Consider the following 20,389-nt stretch of genomic DNA (forward strand, 5'->3'; position numbering starts at 1 on the left):
TGCGTCGAAGGTATCGCTCTCCGAACCACATATGAAAACATGCATGTAGCGCCAGACACATTCGGACCCACACACACACACACACACACACACACACACACACACACACACACACACACACACACAAATAAAAATTCCACATTTAACAAACTCCTTCTCCTCCAGATGCCTTGTTAATTATTCCCGCCCTCTGAATAATTGAGGAGCTCATAAGTATGAATCATTTAATGACGCCACCGCCTGCATCCACACACACGTTATTCTGACACAATCTGGTGAGGAAACAGCAGCAGAAGAAGAAGAAGAACACGGCCTTCACACATTCGTCCTAACACCGTTCTGGTTTTTATTAATGAACGTCCCCGGGGATTTTTTTTTTCTTTTAATTTTTTATGTGCTTTATTTCCTGTTCTTGGTGCAGAGGAACAGGGCTGTAAATGTGGTCGAGGAAATAGTGTGGAATTATGATTTTTTATAGGATTTGTTTCTGCACGGTGTGAGGAACAGGAAGAGTTTCACAGCTGACCGTGCCGTATAAGCACATGACTCATTTCTGCAAGAAAATCCTCCCCCCCCCCCCCACACACACACACACACACACACACACACACACACACACACACACACACACACAGATGAGTTTGTGTATCGGAGGGAGGGGAGATACTTAGCATATAGAGTCACATGACAGAGGAACCCGGTCGAGGTGCTCAGATGATAATTAAAAAGGACATTCCCATCTCTGTGTTGATAATAGTAGCTCTCCTGCTCATGTGACTCCACTTGAAACACCAAATGGACTGCTCCTCCTGTCCAAGAAAGGATCCTGTGTATCTCCTTGTATCATGTTGTTGGAAAACAAGTTAAACCTTGTTTCTTGTGCAAACCCCTCAGCAGCGGGGGGTCACTTTGAAGATGAAAATGCTCAGATAATTGGCGATTTGATTGTGGAAAAAACTGAAAGTGTGACTCGCACACAAATGTTTTAAACTCCCCGTGTTGTCTAATCTACTGTTGAACACATCAGAAGTGTCAGCTCTTCGCCCTCTCCTCGCAGTGTTAGTTGGTACTAATAGATCTGATGGAAACACCAACGAGAGAAAGCTCCACTTTTCTTCCTTTTTTCTAGTGGATCATTTGCTTCGTCCTTTTGCTGTTTGAGTTTTCAAGCCAGTCGTTGATGCAGACGAGGCTCTGCTGTGTTGGAGTTATAGTTGGAGAGCTATAAATAACACTTATTTGTCTTGGTTTTAAGAAATATAACTATTGAATTTCATATTTGAGCCCAAACATTTGTTTTTGTTTTTTATTACAGTTGCAGAGGCTCCTCTCTGTTACTGTTTTGCTGTAATTGTTACAATGCAGTTATTTTATTAGTCTGTGGTTCAGCTACGACCTGAAGCTAAACTCCAACCAGGGTCTGTTCATGTTTGTGGTCGCCTGATTTAAAACCAAAGTGTCTCCAGATGACAGATGATGATCCACTTTTAGGAACTAAAACATGCTCAAGATTTTGTTCTGTAACCTGTTAGATTTTTTTTTTTTTTTCCTCTGTTGAATGTTGCTCTGATTTTTCCCACATACTTGGTGTGAAGTTTCTCCACTGCTTCTCCACCTTTTACGTTTTGTTTGGATCACATGGTTCTGATTTGTCCGTTCTACTGGGCGCACTGGTTTGCAGACCTTTTTAAATCTCTACCCATCCACCTTCGATTTTCTTCTTCATTGATTCAAACAGGTCAAACAGGTTGGAAAAACAACCAAGCCAGTCAGCTTTTTAGGGTTAAGGATTAAGGCGTCTATGCTCCAGTGCCAGAATCCACACCACACGCAAAGTGTGGATGAGATGGACACAGCTTTGCAGGTTATTGTAGGTCACATTACATAAATAATTACTCTCAAATCGACATTAACGTAACAAACCTTAAGTAAACCTCGCAACCGCTGTCGTGTGGAGTGAAAATGACGATGAATGATGCCGGAGCCCACTGAGAGCAAGATAAGCTCGCTTCCCTTTTGCCAAACTTGAAACGGCTAACATGAACGCAGTGTCTGACTAAATAATGAAATGAAAATGAAATAACAACTCAGACTGATTATCAAGCTATTGATGTTGCACAATAGGATTTTTCGGGAATTGAAAACACCTCAGCAGCCTGAAAAAAATCTATGATTATTAATCGGTGATGCATTAAAAAAAAAAAAGAAAGTTTCTAATAAATTGTGCAGCCTCATGTTTACCTCTCACCTCCGTCCCTTGTTTTCCTCCCAAACAGTTTGTGGAGGCGCAGCAGTCAGGCTTCAGCTCCCCTGAGAACAAAGAGCCAGTCCCATCGCGCGGCCTTTTGTTTCTGTCGGCCTGTTGCCGCTCGCCGGCAGGAGTGGAGGGGCTTTTGTAACAAGAGAACCCTTGATTAAGTTCCCTCTCCACCCCTGACCTGCGGCTGGAGCCCGCACGGTGGAGGTGGTGGTGGAGTTGATGGTGGAGGAGGGAGGGAGGGGGTTAAGTGACAGTTGACATTGGACAGGTCTGCTGTTTTTTAGATTGAAGCCCTTTTGATGTCTTTGAGATTTTGGCCTCTGAGCCCCCGGAGCCTGGCATCGCGGGGCACGATCTCCCGATGATGTCACTTCCCCTTTGACATGAAATAGACGTGAAGCGGTCTGAGCCTGCAACTTCTCAACGAGACAAGTCCGGCTGTTTGTGCAGTTTAAAGTCTGTTTAGTTTGCCTTTACTGGTCATCGGCGTCCGTTTATAATACATGTGGATCGTTTTATTTCTTTACATGACGCTTCAAGTTTTCTGTAACGTGTTCAGAAATGTGTGATTGCGTCCCACCTTGAGAAACGATGTTAGTCGCTGTGAGTGATCAGGGAGACAGGGCAGTGTTTCCATCTCAAAACTCCAAAACATTTTCCAGCATTTGCCATGAATTCGATTGATCTTGACGAAAATGAAATGGGGGAGGGGGTGTTTCATGACTCCCATCAGGTGCTGTGATGGAGGTATTTGTTGTTTGCTGCACAGGAGGCAGACATCTGTGCGTTTCCATAATTACAAATAATCATTTGTCAGAATGATTATTCAAACTGGGTTGAAGGACATGTGTAAAATGTGTAAAAACAAAAGGAGCCTCAAACAGTAAAAGCAGCTGAACAAGAATTTCACCTACAGTTTTAGTCCATTTTTGCTTTAAGGAATGAGCAAACAAGATTATGAATCTGACCAGACACTGTTTGCCAGCTTACATACTTGCACGCACTTAGTAGTTTTTGGTAGCTTTGGTTCAGTATCGCGGCCTTAATTGTGTGAGAATATCTTCTAAAAGCCTGATTATCACCTGAATACAAGAAAATCTGTGAAAAGAGCTGCTCAAACGGTTTCACTGCTGTCGTACGAAACCTTCACTTGACGCAGTGCTACTCAGTGCATGTGTCATGGTTTTTTCCTCTACTTTGTTGTTAGTCGTGTTGTCTGTTCAGGTGAACATCACTCCCCCCGTTTTTTGTTTTTTTTTCTCCTTCCTTCCTCCCAGCCAGTCTGCTGGTTGGCGTTTGGCCCCAGGAGCCACTTTGCGCCCATCTCCTCAGTCTTCCTCCCATCAGGCCTGCAGCCAGGCGGACTGTCAGCAGCACAATTAAGGGCTGTGCCATAATGAAAGGGGCATTAGCAGAAGCAATTTATTTCCCAGCGCAGTGCCGGAAGGTTTCTCCGGCGCTGATATTCCAGTGCAGGCTTTGTGTGCCATTGTGAGGGGAGTAACGGGGAGGGATGACGAGGACGCACCCTGCCTGAACAAATGGAGTCTGTGTGTGGGGGGTGGGGGGGCATCATATTTTCTTTAAAATCAATTCTCATTTGAATGTTTCTATCCTGCGTTTCATGTTTTCCCTCCTCTCTGGTGAATTTCCATCGTTCTGCATCTAGATTCTGTTTGTGCTCATGCCCCCATGTTCCTGTTGGGTTTCTTGTTTTCTTGTTCTCTTCTCCCACCTTTGCCTCATTCTCCGCTCCCTTGTGCAATCCCCTTCCCCACCACCACCACCTCCAGCGCCCCCCCCACCCCCCTCTCCGTTATTCCTGTGTTCATTTTGTTCCTCTGAAGTTTATTGAATTAGCGCAGACAGCTGAAACGCAGAAGATAAGAGAGGCGCTCTCTCTGCTCCTCTCGGAGAAATGGTATTGCACCGTGGATGAGTGAGCGGTGTGTGTGTGTGTGTGTGTGTGTGTGTGTGTGTGAGTGTGTGTGTGTGTGTGTGTGTGTGTGTGTGTGTGAGTGAGTGAGTCTATAGGAGGGGGAGGGGGAACTGATGTGGAGGTTATAGACAGGAAACGGGGAGCATTGTGTTTTGATGTTTCTTCTGAAAGAGCGATTAAAAAAAGGAGTGTGAGCTCAGTATTTTGTCTCCAGTTCAGCCGTGATTAGCTTTGAAATTTGCCACTCTTTTTACTGTAGTCGACACACAAACATCACATTTTCTCCGACGCTCTTTGTTGTGGATTTCACCAAGGAGGCACTGAAGAACAGGCGTCCATTTACAGTCATTTAATCAGCTGCTATGATTTTAACTGGGATCACTAAAGGGTGTGATTTGTCCCTGTCAGCTCAATAAGACAGATTTAACTTTTACAACTGGTTGTCTGTATTAAAATGTTTGCCTTCCCCATTAAATAGGTGAAAAGAACAAATTATTTCCTCCATGTTGTATCACAGTTCAACTAGTTTAACTCCCTGGAAAAAATGATTGATTCATCTGTCATGTCAGAAATAGCGAAACATGCTGATAGAAGAAATAATAAACAGACAAAATAAATGACTTGCCCAACGGATCAGTTGTCAAAATTGTTAATAAGTTTTCTGTTTGTCGACTAATTAATCGATTGACAGATGGTTTCAAGCAATAAAAACACATTTATACTGGAAGCATCATGCTATACCAGAAGCTAACTAAGATTTCCGGACAGTAATTCCCCTGATCCTCTGTCATGCAGATAATCCTCAAATTCAGGAAGCAAGATGTCACGGAAAGTCATGATTTTGATTTTCATGCTGTTGATTTGAGCGAGTACGAGTCTCGACCCTGTTTGTCACATATGGATAGGTCAGCTTTAGTTGATTAGCAGTCTATTTCCACGTTTCCCCTTTGACCTCTGTGAGGGGGTTTAGGTGGCTGTGTCCCCGCTGGTGGCCTCATTGATGAAAAATCATTAGCAGGGCAATTCCATTAACAAGGAAGGAACAAGAAGGAGAGAGGAAGAGGAAGAGGAGGAGGAGGAGCTGGAGGCTAATCCTCCGGCAGCAGGTGGCGGCAGGTATAAAATGGATGGACACAGACAGTGGACTGTGATTGACATGCATTTCTGTCTGAGACAAGTGGGCAGCTCAGAGGTCGTTGACCTTATTAACCCTGCCAGGACTGGGGGGGTGGGGGCATCAGCGTATCAACCCAGCCTTAATATACTATGTTACACTAAGTAAGACTGTTTTTCAAGCTGCAGCGCTCAGTGATATTTTAAACAATAGAGCGCTTCCAGCTTGTGCTTGTCCTTTCTAGTTTCAACATGATAACGCTCCCGTGCACAAAACCGGCTCTACAGAATGTGGAACAACTGGACTGATCTGCACTGAGCCCAGACCTCAATCCCATCCAGCACCTTTGGGATGAACTGGAATGCCGGACCCGAGCCAGGGCTCATCACCCAGCATCAGTGTTGGACCTCACTAATGCTCCTGTGGCTGAATGGGAGCGAATCCCTGCAGCCCCAGGTTCAACATGTCTTAGAAGAGTGCAGCTTGTTAAAGCTGAAGAATCAGTGAACCATGGTTTCTGTATGGCTAAGGGTGTAATGTTTAGGTTTTCACATTCTTTCCTTGACCGTCCACGTGCTTTTAAGTCGTGTAGTGTATATAGAGAGTATTTTCAAGCCTCCTGTTGAGTTGAATATATAACATTATGTGTTATTTATAGCACTTGTAAAGTATAAAGCTGTGCTAAAAATAGAATATTATTGTTAACTAATTAATAGTAGAATAAATGTGGCAATGCAAGTGTGCATGTGGTCTGTCTGGGAAGTATGTGTCGTTATGTTTTCAGCAAGTTCATTAAATTACACAAGTCCTACAGTATAGATAATAAAAACTGTTGAGGTTTGTTTCCAATTAACTCTTTCAGCTTAGTGTTATTTTTATTTCAGCTAAATTTCCCCTTATTCGTTCTTAAAATGACTTACACAGGGCTGACCTCACCCAAACACTTAAAGCTTAAAATGTATAACTATAAGAGCTCAGTGATGCTTGAGAAAGTAGCAGTGACCTCTCAAGCTCCTCACCTGCCTCATGTCTCTACCTTGTCTTTAATTCATTTCTTTAATAAAATGGTGGATTTAACAGTTAAAATCATTGAAATATTACAGTACTGCAGCGACTCCTTCGGTCAGGTCTATTTATAGATTAGAGGCAGACATTAACTTATCTCTTGTAGGGAAGGATGGCTCGGTTTAAATGTAACTAATACTGAAAAGAAGAACGATGAGAGCCATGCAGCGAGCAGCTGCGATGTGTTTATGGAGACCGGGGGAAGTTTTCAGCAAAAGAGAAAAAGGAAGGGGAAAAAAACTTGCAATCAATCACAGTGATTATGTGACGTCCTTAAAGAGAAACGAGGAGTCGGAGAGCGACAAGAGACAGCGACCTTCTTATCTGCTGCGAGTTAAGTGTCACGTTTGAAGAAGCAAGCTCAGGCTGAACTTTGACCCCATTTGCTTGTGTGTTTTTCCAAAAGGCCACGGAGCCAAGTGTGCTCAGTCAAATGAAATATCCTCCTACAGACATCAGAGAGCACTCCACCTTTCCCTCCTCCCGCCTCTCCCACGCTTTTTTACTTCTGTTCTATATGACACATGTAACCAGTAGCTGTGTATGGATTTAATCCAGGAACCACCTCGAGCTTGTCAGTCTTATTTTAGCAATCATATTATAAACGGGCTATTTCTGTGAATTTTCGGAGGCTACAGGGTTTTTTTTTATGATATTCCTGCAGGATCTAAGGTTAATAATTACGTTGTGAAATGACACTGAAGTGTTTCATTTTCATTTCTCATAAAAATCCTCGTTGTTTTTTCCCCAGTAACATTTAAATCTGCCACTTTATGTGATTTGAATAAATGACAACTTCAGACATTAAGGCAGCAGAGAGGCTTGACATTTTCTGAGAAAACAAGAACAAACTGGCTTTTTTTTCTTTTCTATTTTTCTTAAGAGAGGAAAATCATTTTCGTTGCCAAACGTGAAACATCTTCTGTCTGATTTTTTTGTAATTAAGAACACAGGATTGTGTGGCTGGTGCAAGCTCGAGAAATACTGCACTTCATAATCAAAGTGAAAATGAATGCTCAGCTGCAGAAGTGCAATGATGTATAATTTTGTTTCCTGAATCTGACACAGATGAATGCGACTTAACCATCACGGTTTTGAGCAGAAATCTTAAAAGCTAATTTCTTGCTGTGAATGTTGCAGCCGGAGGTGAGGAGAAGTCGATGCAATGAGGTTTCTCTGCTGAATGATCACAGACGTTTCTTCATCGAGCAGATATTTCTGCAGCCACAGACCTCGGTTTTGTGTCAGCTCCAATGTCATGGCGGATTTGAGAGTGTGCTGCTGCCCTCCTCGAGCGCATTAGCATTTCTCCTCTCCCACCTCGCACCCCCCTCCCGCTCTTTCTCCCTCCGCAGTCTTCCCTCTGATGTCACGCCGGAGCTCAGACATGTTAACACGAACCTTCATGCTAACACAGTTCAGTCTGTCACTGGAGAATATTCTTTTACCTGCAGCCGGAGCGCAGGAAGACTTTTTCATTTTCACTGTCTCCGTTTACAATAGATCAGAGGCCTCTGCTGCACTGCTGAACTCCTGAACTCCTGTATACATTACTAATGAACCTCTGGATTCTTATACAGTCGTATGTTAACAGGAAAGACAGGGGCCCTCTCTCTCTTTGTGGTGTGTGTGTGACACCAATGCAGCACTATCATGAAGGTTTCTTGGCCCGGGCCTGCTTTAATTGATAGGGGCTGCTGGTATTTACTTACATTCTCTTGGTGGATTAAATCTCAAAGGAGTGGAGATGGAGGTTGTTTTTCTCTTGGCTTTGTTTTAATATGCATGCTTGTGTGCATGCATATATATGTAGATGTGTGTGTGTGTGTGTGTGTGTGTGTGTGTGTGTGTGTGTGTGTGTGCTTGCGTGTGTGTTGTCGTCCCATGTGGTTCTGTGTTCGTCCTTCCTCCATGACGAGAACTGTCGAATCCTGTAAAGCTGCATGACGTCCAGGCACCACAGAGCACCAGATCTAATCAGCAGCTACACTGCAATGTATGTGCTGCTCTGCTGGCTCAAGTTAGAGAGAGAGAGAGAGAGAGAGAGAGAGAGAGAGTGTGTGTGTCTGTGTGTGTGTGTGTGTGTGTGTGTGTGTGTGTGTGTGTGTGTGTGTGTGTGGGGGCGCACACAGAGACTTATTTACTGCACACAGTCAATAGTAAATGTTATTATCTCTGTAGCTAGTTTTTCATTTTGTCCATTGTGTTTAATATGGAGGCCAGGCCTGCTGGGGGCAGCTGAGAAGCTCCGCTCTGCCCCAGTGTCTCAGAGCTGAGCTGAGATCTCTCAGCTGAAGCTGTGAAAGAGCTTTAAAGGAGGGACAGGACCAACAACGACAAAATACTGACGGCAGGCGACAAACAAGAAAACACAAGCCGCGGGTATTTGACAAGATTATAAGTTCTCTCATAATGAACTGAAGAACGAAGGCCACAGACACGGAAAGCTTGGAGGCTGATGTGATCGGTTATGGCCAGCGTCCATTAACAGTGACTGTTTACTGTCAGAAAAACAGTCAAAATCACAAAATGTTAGACGGCAAAACTGACCAATGCAGCGTTTGAAAACATTAGTTTTGAGCGTCATCAAAGTTTTGCAGCTCTGCAGTGTTTATTTTGTGCTTGCTCAGGAAAACAGCCTTGCATATAAAAACAATAATGCAAGGGGCTGTGGAGGTGTGTTGCTTCAGGTACCAGTGGTTAATGTGTTGAAGTATTTATTGCTTTTAAAAAGGATTTCAATGGCAATTATCTAAGATTGAATTAATATTTCATCACAACTAGGGAATAATTTCATCGATTAATCCGATTTTGTCATTCATCTATTAAAAAAAAAAGCAAGAAAATGGTTAAAAATTTCCCTCACAAATTCCCAGCAACATCTGGTGTTTGACCAACGGTTCAATACTTCAATAAGTTATTCAGTTTACTGTCATAGAAGACTACAGGAAACCAGAAGATATGCACATTTAAGAGGCAACCAACGGGCCCACAGTCACCTCATTCAGTTTGATGAGGGAGCTGGATTTTTTTCAGACCGTGTTGTTGTCTGTCTGAACGCAGCCTGAGCCAAGTATGTCAATCAGGTTTTTTTTCTTTTTTTTGAGCAGCCTCTTCTTGCTCGCAGCTTCGGATTCATCCCGTCTTGCAGAGGCAGAAACAACAGACCCCCGGGGATCTCACGATGCAACGTGTGTGCAGCTGCTTTTTACAGGCTGCAGACAGTGGCTACTGATCACAGATGGCGACTACAAACGTTGGTTAGACTTCAGCGGCAACAGACCGAAGAGTTGTGTGACACACAGTGAGACAACGCTAATTTATCAATATGATTTTGCTGTGCTGTTTCTACTGACATACACTCTCTTACCCCTGTAATATCTCTGGTTGTATAAGGCCTGTGACAGTGTACATTTACAGGATTTGTGCAGTATGTTGAAGATCCATGATCCATTATTTCATTTACTGGTTTAGTCAAAAACAGAAATCTTACTTTAAAGATTTTATATTTAACACTTCTGTGTTTTATTTGAAGTGTTGATCCATGAGAAGAGATATTTGTGGTTTTTAAGAACCAAAAACCATCTCAGTGTAGTTTTACATCTCGTCTCTCAGGCTTCTCTCTGGAGCTCTAGTAACAAGAGGTTGTGAGCCAATCAGAGGAGAGAAGGCTCTGAGCCTCTCTTCTCAGAAAACAGTCGGCCAATCAGAAGAAACCAAATCCTGCAAGGTTGGAAGGAAACACTAACTAGAAACTGTGAGGTTGGATGGTGGGTCGGGGCTTTGGGCATCGCTGAGAGTGATGACTGCTTTGTTGTGACATCACAAAATTGCAGAAGTCCTAACGGCTGGTTTTAAGGCTCAGTTTCTGAATGCAGGCTGTGTGCGATTCTCTGTGGACTGAGTGCTCTGACACTTTCACAGTATTAATATAAACCTAGACCTGATCTATAATCAAACAACACATGGACAGAGACCTTTATACAATGTGGGACCTTTAAACACAAAATGCAGATGAGGGCAAATTAAGATGAAACTGGAACAAATGAGTGGAGAAATGCAACATATCCAGCTGCTTCTATCCAGGACAGAAGTGTGTTACTGAACGGTTTTATGAAAGTTAATGTGGCACGAACTTCATAGTCACCAGATTTCAACCTTGCTGAACACCTGTGGAAGATTGACGTGTTAGACAGTACTCTCCAGCACCATCATCAAAACTGTAGTTCAGAGAGCCAGAGAGTCCTGTGGTGGATCAAGATTTTTTTCCTTTAATTTTTCACCCAATTCTGTACCATAATTGAAGATTTATCATTATTGACCACCCCCTACTGCAGACTTCTGATCACAGACAGTGACAACAGATGCTGGGCGGACTTCAGTCTGCACACAAGAGATGGTGGCTGCAGTCAGAGACGAGCTTTCCCACCGTCTTTACCATTAACGTGACCTTGCAGACGACAGACCTTACAACTCGCAAACAGAACAACGACAGATCCTGGGCTCTTTGTGAAGACTGTCCAAGTTTAATATTCTGGTCAACATGACACAGAAATGGGAAAACAGGAAAATTGCTTCCCAAATGAGACCCCCTCAAATGCAGTGTTGCCTCCCTCCCAATAAGATTTTCTTTTGTGCAAAGGTGCCTATTTTCTCCATCTCCGTTAATAACGTCTTCGTCAGTCTGAAACCTTTTGATTTCATCTGCTTCTCTGGCTGTTTCCATGCCATGTTTGTGCACACATGTGAGTTAACTCTGTGTGTTTGTGTGTGTGTGTGTGTGTGTGTGTGTGTGTGTGTGTGTGTGTGTGTGTGTGTGTGTGTGTGTGCGCTTGTCAGGTTGGAGATTGCAGCGTTGATTATGTGTCTGATGTTGTCGACAGAGTGACATCCCTTCTAATGAAATAATGGTCTAGTGGCAGAGTGCTGGAGGATTGCACATTGTAGACTTCAATTACAGACAAGATGATTTTTTTCCCTCTTTCCTTTCAGTCTGAAAAAAGTACAGGTTTTCTTCTTTTTTACACGCTTACATTGAACAAAAACGCTGAATAAAAGGCTTTTTCCAGCCAGACTTGGGTCTAAGTGTTTTTTCTTTAGATAATGGATAGAGACGACAAGGCATGCCTTAATTCACTGTCTCTTTAGCCAATCTGATGCCACAAAACAGCCATTTCCCTCCTTGTGTGCACAAATCAACCCGAGCGCTGGTTGTTTTCCAGACCAGAATACACATTTTTCACTGTTGTGATGTCCCCTCTTTATTTTGAGATACATTTTACTCTGCTGCATGCATTATTCTCTGCACTGTGTAATTTATTTTGAACAACAAATGATCTTTTTAAGGTTCCTGTTTTTCGCCTGTGCGCCCTTCTGCTATCTGGTATGAAATTATCATATGTTTCCTAAAAATATGCTTCCATCTGCTCTTATCGAGCACACCTTTTTAGAATATAACAAAGCGGAAAAAGGGGCACATTCTTTGAATTGCAGCCCTTTTCTTTTTCTTTTTTTTTTTTTTTTTTTTTACAGAGAGTGATGTTCAAATTTATAAAACCAAGGGCAGACATCTCATGAATAAGTGGAAGATTTCGAGCCTTGTACGATTGGTTGAGTTTGTTCTTTTTGTTGTTGACAACATGGAATCAAACACACTTGACTGATGACTGATTTGATTTCAGGGGTCAGAAATCACTTTTTAAACTGATAGCATAAAGCTGTGCAGAGTGAGGCGACCACAGGGATGAAGAGAACGTCACATTTAAGGTGCTACAGACGTTTTTTCTTTTTGTTTTGTTCGTTTTTTAAGATGGACAGGAAATGTGGGGACAGAGAATAAGGGAATGACTTGGAGCAAAGAATCCGGCCAGCAAGGAGTCGAACCGGGGACTCGCTTTTTTTTAATGGAGATAATAGGATGGTTGCAAACAAGCTCAAGGAAATTGTTCATGAACTATTTCAACAACTTCTCAAGTTGAGGGTAAACACCTTTACTAACTGACTTTGTTGATGAATTTCCTTTCTGTGTCTACTCTCTCTCCATTCAATAAAGGGCAAGAAAGGGCAAAAAATAATTTTAGAAATGAATGAGTCTGAATCCTGTTCAATCAGCACACAAGTCCAGACCTGAAGTCCAGACACGTATGATGCAGCCTGACTCTGAACATCTCTCTCTCTCTCTCTCTCTCTGACTGTCTTTTCAGGGTGGACCCCATTCCGTATGACACTCCCAAGCCGGCGGGACACACCAGGTTCGTGTGTGTTTCCGACACACACTCGCGTACGGACGGCATCCAGATGCCCTACGGCGATGTGCTGCTGCACATGGGCGACTTCACCGAGCTGGGCCTGCCCTCCGAGGTTAAGAAGTTCAACGACTGGCTAGGTACTAAGCTGCTTAACACACGCTGCTGAGCGCACGCGTCGCTTTCACACTCGCACGCCACTAACATTCATAGTCCGTTGTGGGCAGGGGGAAGGGGTAGAGGCATGAGACATGTTGCATGCATAACCCGTAACTGGACCACACAATGACCCCCCACACACACACACACACACACACACACACACCCTCCTCGTCTTTCCCTGTTGACCCCAACTGCTGTGCTGAAGTGTCCAGTTTAACCCTCCTGACCTAACACCCTGGTTCAGTTAACCTTTGACCTCTCCTTCTGGCCCCATGCTGTGGGTGGGAGCTCTAGGCTGTGTGTGAGTGTGTGTGTGTTTTTTTTATGTGTGAGTGTGTGTGTGTGTGTGTTTGGCTTTAGTCCCAGCAGCCAGTGTTTCATCTGTGGACCCTCCAGGCGAGAGCTCACAGCAACTCTGAAGTGTTTCAGTCTCACTAATGTAGTCATGTTTCACACATTCTCACACACACACACACACACACACACACACACACTGTCTGACACTCCCACTCAAAAGTGTGCTACTTTTTTACACATTTGAATCCCTCTGTTTATGTTTAATTCATTTGTCTTTGCCTGAGGAGTCGTCCTCGGCAGGTGAAACAAAATTTGCTTTGCGTTCAGTCTTTTCGACATTGTGCTGCTTTCATAAAATTTAAAGTGTTGCAAAGTCAACACAAAGATGCAGATTCTTCCTGGTTGGTGCTATTCAAACCACAGAAACATCTGTGTGAGTTTATAATCTTTAAACTCAAAACAAAACTTTCTGCAACAAACTAACACTAGCCAGTCACATCTAATGTCTCTCACTGGCTGCAAATAAACATGGGCTGCAGCGCGCCGCGGTGGACGGCAGGAAAATTCACTACGCCTTTTCATGCTTTCACACAAAAAAAAAAGGTGGATGAAAAGTGGGAAAGAGGATGTGAAGGAGGACCACAAGAAGCAGGAAGTGGTTTGATGTCGACAAAGTATAGAGGGAATAGAAGATCTGAGCTTGGTGGCAGTGCTAACCTTAAAAATCCTGGTTCAGTTCCCAACCATTGACATACTTTCTCTGCTCGGAGGAACACGTTAATTCCTAGTGAAAATATTTCTCATTTAACGCTGATGACAACCAAGTTTTATTTCTCAGACTAAATGGTGAATAATTACAACAACAGAGCAGCAAACAGAAAACTGTGGGGATGTTTCAGGGCTTTTAAAAAAAAAAAAAAATTTAAACCCTCTTAGCTTAAAGCGACACTCCTCTCAAAATCTGTTTTGAGTATCAAACACTCACCCGCTGTGAAGTTGAAAGGTGGCTGTCAAAGTTTTCCCTCTCCAAAGACGGCAGCAGCTACAGTCAGTCTGGATTCACAGCAGTTACAGTGGCTTCCAACACTGACCCAGTTTTCACAGCCAAAGAGGAAGAAAAAAAGAAAAACGAAAAGGATCCAGGCGTCTATAGAAACTTCTCAAACCACTCCTCCAACATAATCCACTTCTCAACCGTCCGTCAGTACGTTCAGTCGTGTTCAGTACAGAATTTAGCCAAAAACTAGCTGCCATCCTCATCCTTGTGCACAGCCACATCAAACTCACCACTTCCTGCTTCTTGAGGCTGTGTTCAAACTTGTTGTACAGTCCGCACTGGAATGGTTAAACCTCCTCTTCCTCCTCACGTGGATGGTTACTACAACCGCAACCTTCGTTCTCACATGTATCCGCTCTGGAGGGCGTGAAGACCAAAACAGGCCTGAGATTTAAAACGCTGAAAGTGAGTCGTCATCTTTTCAACTATGGTTTCAAAAACGAAAACGTCAAGATTTTAACGTCTTAAAAAACAGTGGCTTACCGATAAAAGTTTTATTTGCCTTGTTAACAAACGGATTCAACAAACTCAGCATTCTCCTGACATCGTTTTAAAGGTACAGCCGGTCTTTAAAATCTTAGGCTTCAGTTTTATGAATTGTGAATGTGATTTGTAGTCGGCATTCACAGTAGTGGACCCATTTTGTCAGCCTGACACTCTGAGGTACTGCCAGGTGCTGTGCCCTTAATTGTCCTGAGACACGCACATATACAAAGGGTTAACACTCATACGCACATGCAGGCAATGTCCCAGTTCCCTCCTCTGTTTTCTATTGCGCCGGCCCCCCAGTACAGCACCTGGCGTCACCAGGATGACGCACCGCTCAGCTTTCTCCACCCATCTCCACACATCACACACATCACACACACACACACACACACACACACACACACACACACACACACACGTGATGTGACTGTGTGTGTGTGTGTGTGAGTGTGTGCGTGTGTGTGTGCGCGCGCGCGCGCACGTTCGCACGCTCTTTGTGAAGCTGGGGTGAAAACAGCGATATCACCCATAATTGGAAATCAATGCAGAGCAAAGTGGAAAATGTCCCAGTGAAGGACACGTGTGAATCTGCACACCTGGACCTCAAACCCAGAGGACAGATGAGGCCGTAAAGTTTTAAGTTTTAACTTGTATTATTATTATTATTAGAATGCAGTTGTGATTTCGCAAGAAAAAGTCTAAAATAAATATGAAAATAGTTTTGTAGTCGTAATATTTTCAGAAAAATCTAAATAACAGTCGTAAGTTCGAGACAAAAGTCTTAATACTGAGAATGCAGCTGTATTTTCAGAGTGAAAGTGATATCAGTCTTTATAATGATCCAGTTCATGTTCTTACGCTGGATTAATGCACTAATTGTAAGTCGACTTGGATAGACGTGACCTAAAATAAATATAGACAAGATAAGGGGCAACTTTAAAGATACTGGTTACCTTCTGTCTTGTCTTCAAATACCCGAATCGATCAAATCCTAATAGAGTATAGTTGTGATTTCTATAGCTACCATTTGTTTACACAAAGCTTCCAGTAACAGTAATTGTTTTAGGTTGTAAAGTGTAGAAGTTTTTCAGTCAGCGAAAACATTTTGCTGATGTTTTGTTGGTCTGTATCTTTTTGTTTCTGCCATTCGGAAGACAGACGGCTCTCGGCAGACTGCAGGCTGAGAAAGTTTAGCTTATTTGTGTTGTGGCTTGTACGATGCTGCTTTACGCATGTGAAAGGTTGGATATTCTCTCCAAGGCTGGTTTTTCTACTGTTTGATGAAGGCGGAGTGGCTCTGAGAGAGTCAGAGTCAGAGAAGCCGCAGCGTGATGAAAGTCATAAGGAGAAATTGCATTTTAAAGACACATTCGTTAAATAATTTGATGCTTTTCTGGATGACAGATGAGGGTAGCACTGCAGGGACCGACTGCTCAGACATGCTCAGAACTTGAAACACGCCGAGATTCAACTGTGGCGAAACAAAAATAGTTTTTTCCAGTCGTATTGTATTCTATTCATGTCCATTTGGAAGTTGTGAAGCTGCATATTTTCTGTCATCATCATTGGTTGTCATTTTTATGGTCGGCATCTGGTCCAACCTGAAATATTCATCGATTTCCTGTTGATAACAGTCACTGGACCTTCATACAAAGAACCGCATTTTTACAATCTTTCAGTTATTCAATATTGAATGCAGAGAATTGGCTGTTAAAAACAACCAGGGGGATTTTTGAAAAATAAACGTGCAGCGATTTTCACGTAGCATCTCTTGAAAAGTAAAGGTTGGACCTCTTGAGCGAGCGTGTGCTTCACCTGTGTCAGGTTTGCAAAAAGAACCCGAGCGATGGCTCCAAAGACAAACCTTCACAGAAATCAATAGTTACATAGCAGAATGTAATCACTGTGCTAAAGCAGTTTCATGCATGTAGGAAGTGAAAGTGTTTTTTTTTTTTTATGTAGAAGCTGTTTAAATTGGATTCCCAGACAGAATTTAAAAAAAGGAAAAAAAAAAAATCTGAACTGATTCGGCAGGTGGAGGAGGGTGTGGAAGATTTAGAGGTTTTTCAAACTGAGTTATGTGTTTGTGCTCCTCTGCTGCCCCTCCTCCCCCTCTGCCTCCTCTGTCTGCTCCTCTCAGACTCTGGAGGAGGCAGCAGTTTGTCCGGGCCATTGACTGCTGTTTGGTCTCCTGGATATCATTGGAGATCGATGCTGAGGAACGAGCTTTCCCTGACCCAGCCTGTCTGATGGCAGAGCGCCGACTCTGATCTCCTGCTTTAAGATGCTCCCAGAGGCGTTTGTGTGTGGGGTTTTTTTTTTTCTTCTTCCAGTTTGAGTAAATCATTTGAAATAGACATTGTCCAACCAATCACAAAGCATGAGTAACCCCTTCCATTTACACACAGTACTAAAAGTTAAAATTCAAAAAAAAGAAATGTGCTAATTTATTAAAAAGTAAAAACTGAAATATCACCTTGACAAAAGTATTTAAACTCTTTATGACAATTAAGCTCCGGTCCCTCCCGTTTCGCTGGATCATCTTTGAGATGTTTCTACACCTTGATTATAGTCCACCTGTGGTAAATTCACAGCAAAAGGTCTCACAGCCGACAGTGCAGATCTGAGCAACAAACCAAGCCATGAGGAGGAAGGTCTGCAGAGCTCGGAGACGGGATTGTGTCGATGCGCAGATCTGGCGAAAGGCTAAATAAAAAAAATTGTGGTGCAACCCAATCGAACATCTCTGCAGAGACCTGAAAATATCCGTCCACCGACGGTCTCCATCCAAGCTGACAGAGCCTGAGACGATCTGCAGAGAAGAATGGAAGGAAATCCCCAAATCCAGATGTTCAAGCTTGTAACTTATACCAAAGAAGACTTGATGCTGTCATCACTGCCAAAGGTGCTTCAACTGAGCACTGAGTAAAGCCTCTGAATACTTTTAGCACATGGTTGCAGCATGAACTGAAAAAAGTGAACGGGTCTGAACACTTTTTGAATTCACTGTATTTTGGCTTTCAAAAGTTTTGAAGTTTTTCTTGGCAGATGTTGTTTTTTGTGAATTTGACAGTTTGTCAGGTGCGTATTTTTTTTTTACCTCGCGGTGTTTTCGACATCATCCAAATATCTAAATATTGATTGATAAGTAGAGGTTTGTTTTATAGAACCAGTGCGTATTCGCTGCTTCTGCACTAATTACAAAACGTGTTGATTCAGTTCCACCATATTTCCTCAAGGATTAATATGAGAAGACAAGAGAGGAGATGGAGGGGGAGGTGACAATTTAATTATCTAAGATATTCACCACTTTAAATCATCATGTAGAGTATGATTTTCTATTAAACTCCTGGTTGGAACGAGTGTATTTTTAGTGGTACGTTGTGGAAAAACACGTTTTCTGATGGGTTTTTTTTTTTTATGTTAAACCGATGACAAATGAAAGTCTGCATTCTTGAGAGGTATGACAAAACATTTCTCTGCACACACACAGTTCTCGTTCTTCAGAGCTCTGTTTTGATTTTCTTGCTCTCTTTCATATCCCCCTTTTGTGGGGGGAAGAATACAAAATAAATCTAGGTGTATCGCTGCACCACGCCTCTGTAGGACGTATCATGGTGGCAATAAAAAGCAGTAAAAATTCCCAGTGGAGTAATGGAGATGGAGTTGTTTGATGGTAATTATGTTTTCGCCACCTTTTCCCAGCCTGGTGTTGGAGAGGATGATTCGCTTTGGTGTGAGTGTGTATGTGTGTAAATGGATGCGTGATCCAGTTAGAGTGCTGGGGGACTGAGAGACGGCGCTCTCATATAAGGTTAGCCAGGAATTTATGATCCTGAGACGCGACAAGAGCTAATTTAGAGCAGCGGGAATGAAACTTATAGACCAGGCAACCATGATTCTTTCATTTTCAGCATTAGAGAACACACACTTTCTCCCTCACACACTCACACACTCGCACACACACACACTTGAGATGGATGCAGTGAAATTTTTAATGTCTCTGCATTGAGCCGGTGCATTTTGACTCAGTTCTCGTGTATTCACTTTCTATTAGTTTTATCTCAGATTGTGAACTTGACTTCACAAGTGAACACTGCAGTTACACATTTTCTTTCACTGTCTATCACAAGCTGAAAGCGTCTTTTTATTTAAAAAAAAAAAAAAGAAATGTCTTATTGGATTCTTTATTCGACATTTTATTCAATTTTCCTTCATGGCTTCTACCACAACCGGCTGTTACCGGCCACAGCAACACACAACACAGAGCAACAAATGGACAAAAGCACCTCGTGAACAATGGGAGCAGCTAATGTTGGTGAGCTGAATACCTTCCTGCCAGTCAAACTCTGTGTTGTAGGTGGATGTAGGCGTCTCAATTGTAAATCGGTCCAGTAATCCTGCAGTGTATGTGTGAGGGTTTCATACCATTCAGTGCTTTTTGTATAGTTTCTCTCCATAAATATGTCGGGGGATCCTGTAAAATCACGGTTTGCAAGTTTCCCCCACTCGTGTTTAGAGACTTAGTAAGGTTCACATTCACACAGGCTTCCATCTGTTGGTGATTGTTGACTGTGATCAATCCAAACATGAGCGTTTCCAGTCTGCGAAGCTGCGTTCGGTTCATAAAATGAAAACAAAAACACATGGCAACAGCACAACATTGGGTCCATGCAGTATATTGAGTATCCTGACAGCCCTGTATTACAGAATGTCAGCCAAACAATATGAACATATGTTCACAAATGTGCTAATAATCAGGATGGATTCATTAGCATAGCTCGGAAGCTGTTGGTTGAAGACAACATTTGAACTTGAGTATTTTGGGCACATTCCTGGTTCAACTTCTTTCTTGTGAGGATTTACTGCTTTTTTTTGTTTTATTTGACACTGAACAAAAATCTTTGTGTTTTGTCGGACTGTTGATCAGACCAAACAAGCAATTAAATTGTAATTAATAAACTTATCGACCACTTGAGGCGCTTTACATTGGAAACCCCATTAACACATCCGCACAGCTCACTCCTCTACCAGAAATTCAGTATCTTGCCCGACGACACTTTGAAATGTGGTCTGGAGGAGCCGGGAATTGAACCACTACCTCCTGAGCCACAGCGATATTAGATGGCAGCACTTTGTTATTGGAAATTGTTGCTATTTTCTGACATTTCTGAGACCCAACGATTAACAGAGAAAATGATCGGTTGATTAAGCGATAATGAAAACATGTTTAATTGCAGCCCTGATGTAAACTATACCGCCTAGGTTGGGGGTGTACACATAAAATTAGCCTGTGGATTAGTCTGTGCAGCATCTACAGAGCAGGCTGAAAAAAAAGACAGGAAGGACTGAAGGACGACTGGAACAAAATCAACAGGAAGCCTAAAAAAACGAAAAAGGAGAAATAGAGAGCGAGAGTGGAAGGGTGATGAAGGCCAGACCCTTTCGTTGAGTGCTCAATCAGCTGGAATAAAGTAGTAAGGCAGTTTCTTGATGGCGAAGGGGAACTGAGGAGAGCGAAAAGGGCACAGCAGAAGTTGAAAGATGAGGGGATGAGAAACGTAATAGATGTTCTTCTGTATTTAGTTCAGGTTCATGCCTTTTCCAGCCGCCTGGTGTCTGCAGAGATGGACGGTGGTCCGCTGGGGTCAAGCAGAGCGTCAGCTGCTGTTGTAACCTCTGAATGGAGGGGTATTTTTCCCCTCCACTTATCGGGAGTTTTCTCTCCAGTCCTGATCTGTGCTCAGGGTTAGATATACAG

The 20,389-nt window shown here is 42.9% G+C and overlaps 1 protein-coding gene across 2 annotated transcripts in view; it reads left to right on the plus strand.

The window, feature by feature from the left end:
* Positions 1-20,389, plus strand: part of mpped2a (metallophosphoesterase domain containing 2a) — a 68,214-nt gene that overhangs the window by 9,717 nt on the left and 38,108 nt on the right. For both annotated transcript variants that reach the window (XM_023406296.2, XM_023406297.2), the window contains exon 3: positions 12,582-12,763. In XM_023406296.2, the coding sequence (XP_023262064.1) occupies positions 12,582-12,763 (182 nt within the window). The remainder of the gene's footprint in view (positions 1-12,581; positions 12,764-20,389) is intronic.

This window comes from Seriola lalandi, unplaced genomic scaffold (assembly GCF_002814215.2).
Source record: "Seriola lalandi dorsalis isolate HSWRI2012SDOR001 ecotype SW California unplaced genomic scaffold, Sedor1 jcf7180002054299, whole genome shotgun sequence".
NCBI lineage: Eukaryota > Metazoa > Chordata > Actinopteri > Carangiformes > Carangidae > Seriola > Seriola lalandi.